This window comes from Phyllostomus hastatus, unplaced genomic scaffold, assembly GCF_019186645.2.
Source record: "Phyllostomus hastatus isolate PE091 unplaced genomic scaffold, TTU_PhHast_1.1 phas_contig_495, whole genome shotgun sequence".
Lineage (NCBI taxonomy): Eukaryota > Metazoa > Chordata > Mammalia > Chiroptera > Phyllostomidae > Phyllostomus > Phyllostomus hastatus.
The window spans coordinates 5,757,393-5,767,115 of NW_025333895.1; the positions used below are offsets into that span (position 1 = coordinate 5,757,393).

The following is a 9,723-nucleotide window of genomic DNA, read 5'->3' on the forward strand; positions in this document are numbered from 1 at the left end:
CAGCTGCCAGGACACAGTGCAGGCCCCGTTGGGTTGGGGTTAGGACAAGGTAACCCCGACAGAGTCCTGAAACTGTAACATCAGCCGTTCATCAGGCGCTTACCCCGGGCTCCCTAGCACCCTAGCAGTAGGCGCCCTTACTCCCGTTGCACAGATAACGAAACTGAGACTCAAGACAGGTCAGGGGACTCACCCAAGGTCACGTGGCCAGGAAGCCGCAGAGGGGAGCTGGAGCCCGGGGTGCGCGGGGGTGCGGGCCTGCACCGTCACCCCTGCCGCTGCCGCCTACTGCGGTAAGGAAGCTCCCCCCCCCGCCCTCGCTGCCTCGCCCGGGACTCATCCCGAGGCCCGCAGTCTCGTGAGCGGTTGTCCTGCGTGTGACTGGACCTGTCGTCTGTCGCCACTGGTGGGCTTGGGAACAGCCGTGAGCTCCGCTCTGCGGTGGCTGCACGTCTTAGAGACGGCACCGGCCATTCCCCAGGTGCGTTAGTGAGTCCCGGCACGCACGCGTCCTGGGCCGGAAGGGCATCGCTGCCCGTGCCGACGATTCCTCGCGGGCACCGGTGTGGGTGTGCGGGCCCTCGCTGGGGGCGTGGCCTGCCCCGCGGCAGTGTCTCACGGTCGGCCTGGAGGGGACGTGGTGGTGCGAGTGGCACCAGGGAAAGGACAGCTCCTTCCACTGCCCCCCACCGCTCCCGTGGTCAGACCCCTCTGCTGTCTCCCAGCCGCCCTCCCCACCCTGCTCTCCTGCCCTGTGACCCGGAGAGGGCCCCTCGGGCTTCACCCAAAGAGTTCTCTCTGGTCCACGCTTCACCGCCTTGTCCCTGCACCGTCCCAGCAGACCAACAGGGCGGGGTCAGCCTTGCTCCCTGCCCCGTCCACTGAGAAGAACCAGCCCTCCCCTTTCCCGAGGGGACCTCCGCACATCTGAGGGTTTCGACCTCGGTCGGGCTCTTACTTTGCTTCTCTCCATCCTCTCTGCAGAGAGGTGGTTCTGAAACTCAGGTGTGATGGTGGCACCGCCCCGCTTCGGGCTCTCCGGGGTCCCGGGGCCCGTGACGGCAGCAGGGCGGCCAGCTGCTGTGGCTTCCCGCCTTCCTCTCAGCCCGGCCCAGGCCCTGGCCTCCCCGGCCTCTTCGTGGTGCGGCCCCATAGGGCCGCGCTCGCCCCTGGTGCGTGATGCCGGCTCACCTCTGAGCCTCCGCGCCTGCTCCTCCCGAGCGTTCTGTCCACTGGGTCTCCCCATCCATGCTCCCCCCACCCCAGCCCCACTCAGGCCTGCGCTCAGGCACCGCCGCCTCCGGGAGCCTGCCCTCTCCCCGGGGCCCGGGGCCCGGGGCCGGGTGGGGAGCGTCTCGTGCGCAGCCTTGCAGTCATGCGCATCTCCTCACGGCGCCTTGAAACCGGGAAGTGAAAACGTGACGCCTCCCTGTGGGGCGGACGGGGCCTGGCGAGCCCTCGAGCCTGGTGAGGCGTCTCGTCAGTCGGGAGTCCGTCCGGCAAGCAAAGCGCAGAGGGGACTCGGAGCAGCATTTTTACTGTTTCAGCGGTCCGGGTGTTAGTGCTGTTCTCCTCAGTTCTTCTGAGCAAAGAGGGGAGTTGAGTGTTTGTGTTTAAGGATTATTGTGCTTGTCGAGGGGCCCGTGGGCCCCCAGGCTGGCTGCGTGGGTGGGCAGAGTGTGGTGTCCGTGGCTGTCCTGTCGGCCACTGACGCTGGCGGGGGCGGGAGCCACGCACGGACACGTGAGTGAGGCGTTAAAACCCTGGAAACTCTGTCACCCTGCACGTCTCGGCGTCCCCACCTCATTCCCAGCACCCCCCACCCCCACCCCCGGACGAGGAGGAGCACCTGTTCCGGCCGCGTGCTCCCCGAGCATCTGCGTGCACTCGGTGTCACAGGAAGCGGTGCGCAGCTCAGGGTTGGGGCGGCCTCCTGGGGAGCGGCAGCCTCGCTGGGGCCAAGGCCACGGCCGCCATGGTCCCTGCTGCATCCGGGGCCTGGCCCAGGGTCAGGGCGAGTGGAAAGTGGCCGAGAACCAGAGAGATTTAATTTAAAAAACCACAGGTCTGTAAGAAACATTGTGTGTTAGGCGGCAGCCCTTGCCGGTCTGCGTGTGTCAGTGGAGCTCCTTCACATGCGTGGGAACCCACGGCCCTGCCGTCCAGACGTGGGCACACCAGCCTCCCCGTCCGGGGAGCCGGATTCCCTGGGAAGGTTTGCTGGTCTTCCCGTCGCTGCGTTTGGTTTCTCAGGAGAGACCCAGACGGACACTGTTGGTTGGTGATCGTCTTGAAAATTATTCAGGGTTCAAGGGGTTTCCTTTGGAGTCCCAGGCTGGCTCGCCCCCCACTGACCACGAGGCGGCGAGGGCAGAGGCAGGCGGAGCCCCCACCTCCCGTGGGCCCGTTCTTCAGTGGAGCCGGCAGCTGAGTGCCGGTGAGCGGGGTTGACCTGCCGCCTGCGGGAAGGCTGGTGGTGGGCGAAAGGGTCGCTCATCGGGGAGGGAGCCTGGCTGCCCTCTGCGGGCGTCAGTATTCCATGACCCTAGGCAGTGGCAGGAAGTGAGCTGTCCTGGCCCCTGACTTGGAACGGCCGTGATGGCAGGACAGAGCCAGAGAGGTTGTATCTAAAGGGCTGGCAGTGAAAATGGAAGTGAAATCGGAATTTGCAAGCTGCACCCGTGTTCGTTGCCTTTGCGCCCTGAAGCAGTGGGAGGTTCCCCCGATGGGACTCAGACCCCCTCCCCCCCCGACCAGTCCTGGTGGGCACCACAGCCGTGCGGCCAGAGGCAGAGCGGACACGCTCCGCGATGGCTTCTGCAGGGCTGGGCAGCCCCGACGTGCCGCGACTGCTGGTGTCTGGGGTGTCGCCACGCTCCCGCGTGGGCAGTGGAAACCACCTGAACCCAGCACGGCGGAGCTGTGCAGGTTTGCCCGTGACCTGGAACCGGAACCCCGCCCTGCCACACCCTCAGCCCCTGACTCTTCCTGGGGACCGGGGGGCCTGCCGGGGGCGTGCGTTTCCAAAGTGCAGGTGTGCCCGGGCGGTGCCCGCAGGTTGGACTCGGCCCCCGACTGAGGGGAGCCCGATGCCGCACGCTTCCACGCCGAGAGGCGCTGATGAGCCGTTGTCTCGTCCTTTCCCCCCCAGCTGCGGTTAACTTGGCCAAGCTGAAACTCTTCCGGCACTATTACGTCTTGGTGAGTAGAGCAGTCCCGCGTCTGTGGGTGGGGGCCGGTGGGAGCGGAGACGGGCGCCCTGGGGCCGCGTGGGCCCCCTCCTCGGAGCCGCACTGTGCCTTGGGTGTGGGGGTTCGCTGTGGGAGCGGCTGCTTTTCACAGCTCGCTCGAGATTTGGCGTTCCGTCCTCAGAGGAGCGGTCCCTGCTCGATGTGCTCCAAAGCAGTGCTGCAGGCGCACAGAGAGCCCCTGACGCCCTGGCTTCCTCCTCCTGCCCTTGGTCGCCACTGCCAGCGGTTCGGTGCTGGCTTCTCCGGACTCTCTTCCAGGCCTAGATGCTCCTTGGCTTTTTTTAAATTCATTTACAGCCCTGGCTGTCGTACCTCAGTGGATTGAGCACGGCCCTGTGAACCAAAGGGCCGCCAGTTCGATTCCCAGTCAGGGCACATGCCTGCGTTGCGGGTTAGGTCCCCAGTAAGGGGCGCATGAGAGGCAACCACTGATGTTTCTCTTTTTCTTTTCCCCTTGCTCTAAAAATAAATAAAGTCTTTAAAAGGCAATAAAATTTATTTATAAAAATGAGGTCACCCTTTGAAACAGGACTGGTATAAACATGAAAAGGTCATACAAACATTAAGCACCAAAGGCGGGACGTATTAAAAATTATTAAGCACATGATTTTTTGGAATATTTAAGGTGTAGGTCCTCTAGAGTTTCTGGGTCATTTTCCATCTGTGCTTCTGGCATTGACTTTCACTTGGACGTTTTTTCCTGCAAGTCCGGCCACCTGGGCCTGCGCCCGCTGAGCAGGCCCCACTCGAGTGGCCAGCCTGCCGAGTCCTCAGCGTGTGCCCCCTTGCTGGGGTCCTCGGTGTCACTGGTGCTTCCTCTGGGCGGACCGTGAACGCGCCAGCGCCTGCCGAAGGCACGGAACGGCGGTGTCCCCCTGCAAGGCCTGTTCCGCCACAGGGCCCGGAAGGCGTGCCTCCAGCCTGGGGGTTAGAAATGCTGCCCTTCAGGGGCTGAGAGCGGCGGGTTGTGTGTGTGGGCAGGCCAGGGGAGGGTCCCTCCTGCGGCAAGAGCCACCTCGCCAGCACGGTTCGTCCCCCCACGGGTGTGGTCATCACCTACGGAGCAGGGAGAAGCCCTTTAAAGTGTCGCTGGCAGAGAAGCCGTCTCTCTGCCAGGTTTGTTGTTAGCACTGTGAGCGTCAAGGGGTTGTCTCCCAGTTCGTTAACTTGAAAGCAGATTGCTGGAAGAAAGTGGGGCCAAGTCTCTGTGCTGACTTCCCCCCTGCTTCCTCGTCCCCGCGCAGATCGTGTGCTACATCTACTTCACCAGGATCATCGCCTTCTTCCTCAAGTTCGCCGTCCCGTTCCAGTGGAAGTGGCTGTACCAGGTGCGTGCCCGCGGCCGGCAGGGCCAGGGGCTGGCGTCTCGGGGCTGTTACGCTGTGCCTGGTGGCCGCTGGGGGGCCTCCTGTCTCTCCGGCCTGCAGTGAAGATTCTCTGTCCGGGAAGCTCCTGGATGGCCTGAGAAATCTGGAAGTAATTGCATTGCCGATTTCAGTGTTGAGTTTGGAAAGTCTGTGAAGAGGACAGCCTTGGGCAGGGAGAGGAAGGTGCACCCTGTGTAATTAAGACCCAGCCGGGACGGGTCTTCTCCGTCCACACGGGGTCGAGGGCAGCTGGGAGCCCGGGCCGGCCCGCGGCTGGGGCGCCGCGAGGGAGGCGGAGACTTCTCCTTGCAGTGCGCGCCTCAGCCCCTCGGGAGGCTCGGGCGGGAGGCTCGGGCGTACCGTGACCCTTAAGGGACCGTGTGCAGACGCCCGGGAGGCAAGGGGTCTTCGATGCCGTCTCAGGGAGGAGGCCCCCTCCCTCGCTGGGGCTCAGCGCACCCCCAGGCCAAGGGCTCTGCAGCACTCAGCCCTGGGGTTGGAGGAGTGGCCGTGGAGCGTGGGCGGCCGGGGCGGGGTGCTCCCCTGCCTGGTGCCACTGCCCTCGGAGGACGAGTGGGCTCATCGGGGTGTTTTCCGTCCGCAGCTCCTGGACGAGACGGCCACGCTGGTGTTCTTTGTCCTCACCGGGTACAAGTTCCGCCCCGCCTCGGATAACCCCTACCTGCAGCTCTCTCAGGAAGAAGACGACGTGGAGATGGAATCTGTGTAAGAACCTCCTTTCCGTCCTCGGCCCCGTGCGCACCCAAGAGCGGCGCGGCGGCGTGAATCGCAGCCGCCCCCCCACCTGCTGTTGCCGTGGGGGCGGGGCCTCTGTTCCAGCGGAAGGGGGCGGACAACGCTCCCCGCGCCTCGGGGCCAGAGCTCGGGGGTGTGCGGGGCCGTCCACCACCACGGAGGTCAGGCCAGCCCTCCTCCCAGTGGCAGGGCCCGCGCACGTGGTCATCGAATCCTCTGTGTCTGCTGCAGTCAGGGTCAGATGCCCTCCGTCGTCAGACCGCTGAGCGTCGCCTCACGGCTGGCTCAGCGCCTCGCCCTACATCCGGGCGTGGGGACAGCCGCTCTGAGTCCCAGGGTGAGGGGTCTGGGGCCTGTTCGCTGGGAAGGGGCGGTCGTTTGCTGGGGAAGCGAACTGTGGTGAGACCGTCTTGCGTGTCAACATGCGCGGTGATGGGCCCGGTCGGCTGTAGGTTTGGTGATCAGCCTGGGGCTGGGTGTCAGATGCCCCTCCAGCAGGGCGGGTGCCTGGTTTTCCAGCCGAGAGGCTGAGCCCCGCCCCTGTGGGGCCATCAGGCAGGCCGGGCAGCGCGGCCAGCGCTCTGTGCTCGGCTTCGCTGTGAGAACGGTGGACAGAAGGCCAGTCCTGCTGCTGGGCTCCAGGCAGCCCCTCCCCGTGCCGGGGAGGGAGGGCCTCCTTACAGATGGCGGAGGGTCCAGGGGCCGGCAGGAGCACCGGCCGGTGTGCCTTTTCCGGGAGGCGCGGAGGCTGAGCAAGGGGCCGCGGGCTGGAGGGGCACCAGCGAGAGTCAGCCTGGCGAGAAGCGGCGTCCGGAAGGAGCCTGCGGTCTGGTGTCCCAGTCCCTGCTGGAGCCTCCAGCTGTCCCCCACCCGTGACGGCAGGGTGTCTCTGGGGCGGGCGGAGAGGGGCCCGACGGCCGCGGCACGGCGCCGTCTGCTGGCTGAGGTGTGCGCCACGGTGGCTGTCCCAGTTGGCGGTCCGCCTGGTAACGTGGGGGCGCCTGTCCCCACGTCCGGTCTGTCAGCCGCTGCTCCTGCGAGTGTGGATGCAGGTGAAGGTACTGTTGTCCCTTGGCAGTGTTCCATGTCGGGTTTTGTGTCTCCCTGACAACTCTGGGTGATAGTGGTAACTGCTTTAGCCGGAGAGGCTGTGGTTGGCACGTCGGAGGAGGAGCAGGAGGGAGCAGGCGGCAGACCACCAGTCCAGCGGGGACCCGGGAGGGTGTCCTCTGCTCTTCAGTGTCCTTGAGCTGCCCGGCTCGCACCCCGGCTGCAGGGCAAGGGTGCTCTGGCTATCTGTCAGAGTGGCTTCCTGGGAGCCCCGCTGTGGTGGTGAGGCGGGTGCGCGTTGGTGGCAGGAAGCCTGCGTGTGTCGCCGCCTGGGAAGGGGGCGAGCCCAGTGGCTGGTGTACTCAGGGTGGCGGCGCGCCTGGCGGGCGCTGTCCAGGTCAGCCTGCGCAGGGACGGCGAGGAGCAGAGCGAGGTCAGGTGCGTTCACCAGACAAGGAAGTCGTTCCGGTGTGTCTCTCGGCCCAAGAACTCCGCGGTTGGGAAAGTCCTGTGGCTCTCTGGGAGGTGGCCGGGCAGAGCCGGCCCGGGATGGAGATGCCGGCCCTCAGCCTGCCTGCACGCTCACCGGCGGGCGGGCACCGAGGCCAGTCGCGGCTCCCCGGGCCTCCGAGCCCCAGGCCGCCCTCTCCCACTCAGACCGGCTGCTGCCGGATGGCGCCCCGCACACCCTCTGCAGACAACCCCGCCGGAGGCGGGCAGAGCCCTTGCCCGGGTGTCCGAGAAGGTGCTGAGCGCTCCGCCACCCCCACTGGAGGGGGGGGCTTCCTGAAGAAGGGAGCTGGCCCTGCCCCGTGTCCCAGAACGAGCGGTTTCCTCACGCCGCGCCCCCCAGAGCAAACCCCCGTCTCCCTGCTGCGTCCTGCCCCGGCCCGAGAGCGCTGGCCGCGGGGATTCTGGGTAGTGTCTCTCGCGCCTGCCGGCCCGTCCTGCATCTGTAGCGAGCTGGGGGGCGAGTCTTGCCCCAAGGGTGGGGCCGCCTGCGGGATGAGGGTGCGTGCAGAGGCAGCACTGACCTGCTGTCTTTTTTCTCCATCTTCCTTTCAACATCTCTCTTTGGACCAATTTTGGCAACAAAATTTGTCATAAAGAATTCAGCATGTTAAAAAGGACTGGCTTTGGTTTCAGTGCTCAGACTCCACTGCTGCCTCGTCTGCTGTGCGTGTCCCGTGTGCTCTGAGCTACTCCTGCCCGGAGGGCTGAGGGCGGGGGGAGACGTTTGCGGTGGGTCCCAGAGCCGGGGCTTGTCTCTGGGCTCCTCCCCAGAACGCCGCCCTCAAGGCTGCCGCCACCTTGGACTGCTCCCCGTGTTCTTCCGAGTGGGCCAGCGCCTGGGGTGGGTACGGGGGAATCGGAGACGCGTGGGGGTGTCTCCCAACCAGGCCGCTCCGCGTGTCCAGTCCAGGAAACAATGTTTAGTTTGGCTTTAGTTTCTGGTTTAGTCTGATTAAAGAAATAGGTGTGTCCGCGGGCCACTGAGGCCCAGGCCACGCATGCACGGTTGTGGCGGGGGTGGCAGCAGGAACAGTGGTCATCTGAGGCTCTTTTCCCGCCCAGCGTGACGACGTCCGGGGTGATGGAGAACATGAAGAAAGTCAAGAAGGTGACCAACGGCGCGGTGGAGCCCCAGGGCGACTGGGAAGGCACCGCCTGACGGAGCCCCCGTGAGCCGGCCGTCGGCGAGGATGAGGACGCTGGAGGTGTCGACAGTGCCACCGGCGGGGGCGGGGCAGCCAGCCCCCCCAGCAGGGACAGCGGAGCGCGTGGCCGGGAGCAGAGTGCTGGAACCTGGTTTTTTACTCTCTTCTTCTGCGGAAACCGGCCCTGCGGCTGGTCACAGGCAGCTGAGTTCTCCTTCAGGTGGGGTGGCGGGGAGGGGGTGTAGCCAGGAGGAGAATAAAAGGAAGACTTTGTTTTGATTTTTATATATACATACATATATATATATTTTTAAATTGGGAGCGCTTAGGGTACGTGCAGCGTGACCCCCCGCCCCGCCCCCAGCTCGTGTAACACATGGATCGGAGCGGCGGGGCGGGGGGCGGGGTGCGAGGCCTGTGTCTGTGGGCCCCAGTGCGGGGGCGGGCAGGGGTGCAGAAGGGAGGGGATTGCTGCTGCTTTGGGGGGCAAAGATGAATCTAGTTAGGTGCAGGGAGCCAGCTCAAAACCCCGTGTCGCGTGCCAGCCTGCCCCAGGACTGCTGTCCCTAATGCGGCCTCACAGCTTTGTCCCGGGCTCTGAAAGTGCCAGCAGCTCCGGGAGCCCGGTGGGTGGCCCTGCTCTCGGAGAGGACTGTGTCTGTGTCTGAGCGCTGTCCCGCCCTGTAGGGGTCCCGGCCCCTGGGACACAGCCCCGCCCCGCCCCGCCCCGCTGGCTGACGGGAGGCGGCGGTCGTGGCTGAAGGCCCCCCCCCCACCCCCACCCCCGTCGTCTGAAGGAGGGACGGAAGTGTGTTTTCAGCCCAGAGAGCGTCCCGTGGGGTGCCCTTGCACCCCCGGAGCAGCGCTGTCTCCTGTCCCCCCCTCCCCATGGCTCGTGCGGCCGGGACGTGCGGGGAAGCGGGAGGCACTTTCCTTCCCGAGCAGCCGGGCAGACGGGGGTGTGGGAGCAGGTCCCCCTCGTCCGGAAGCCTGTGCTGGGCGCCGCAGAGGGCCTCGGAGCAGGACTCGACCAGAGACTGTCCCTGTCCGCGCCCCGGGGGTGGGGGGGGTGGGGGGGTGCGGGGTGGGGGGGTTGGTCGGCGCTTCCCTCCCGGGCGTGGGGCGGGGTCTCCCCCTGGGAACTCTGGGAGGGCCCTCCAAGCTCCCGAGCCTGCGGCCGAGCGCAGGGCGCCGTCGGCGGCAGCGTGGGGCGGGCTCAGAGCGCGCTTGGCCGAGGGCCCAGGGACTTCGTGATCGTTCCCCAGAGGGCTCCGTCACCCGGGCCCAAGACGGGGGACCTGAGTGGGGCCCCGTCGGGAAGCTCCCTGACACTCGGGGTGCCAGGCCTCCCGGGGGGGACAGCGACAGTCTCTGGTGGTGGCGTTCTCACCTCCCGCTGGGAAGGGTCCGTCAGAAACCACAAGATTGTGGGGTGGCGTTCAACACCCCAGATTTGGGAACCTGAAGTCTTGCCTCAGAACCAGCCGGTCCCCTCCCGTGCCCTCCTCACTTCCGCGCCAGCGCGTGGGGACGCGGGCGGCTTTCTGAGCGCTCCGTGTGGCCCCCCGCGGCCTGCCCGGCCCGACCTTCACAGGGGCCCGACCGTCACAGGGGCCCAGTCCGACCGTCACAGGGCCCGGT

The 9,723-nt window shown here is 66.1% G+C and overlaps 2 protein-coding genes across 2 annotated transcripts in view; one reads left to right on the top strand and one right to left on the bottom strand.

Moving 5' to 3' along the window:
* The window catches only part of GPR107 (G protein-coupled receptor 107), a 49,001-nt gene extending 40,640 nt beyond the window's left edge, over positions 1-8,361 (top strand). Inside the window, exons 15-18 of the mRNA XM_045845951.1 lie at positions 3,152-3,201; positions 4,496-4,579; positions 5,223-5,344; positions 8,000-8,361. Coding sequence (XP_045701907.1) covers positions 3,152-3,201; positions 4,496-4,579; positions 5,223-5,344; positions 8,000-8,096 — 353 coding nt within the window. The 3' untranslated portion in view covers positions 8,097-8,361. The remainder of the gene's footprint in view (positions 1-3,151; positions 3,202-4,495; positions 4,580-5,222; positions 5,345-7,999) is intronic.
* LOC123823350 lies at positions 227-1,325 on the bottom strand. The gene is made up of 2 exons (XM_045845952.1): positions 959-1,325; positions 227-626 (listed from the first exon to the last, which is right to left on the bottom strand). The coding sequence occupies exons 1-2, from the start codon at positions 1,244-1,246 to the stop codon at positions 267-269; spliced, it is 648 nt and encodes a 215-aa protein (XP_045701908.1). The 5' UTR covers positions 1,247-1,325; the 3' UTR covers positions 227-266.
* Positions 8,362-9,723: the final 1,362 nt, after the last annotated feature.

Coding starts and splice junctions, on each gene's coding strand:
- LOC123823350 (XM_045845952.1), bottom strand. CDS start 1,246: ATGGGGAGACCCAGTGGACAGAACGCTCGGGAGGAGCAGGCGCGGAGG. Junction 627..958: donor AGAGGATGGAGAGAAGCAAA/GTAAGAGCCCGA, acceptor CGTCCCCTCCAG/GCCGACCGTGAGACACTGCC.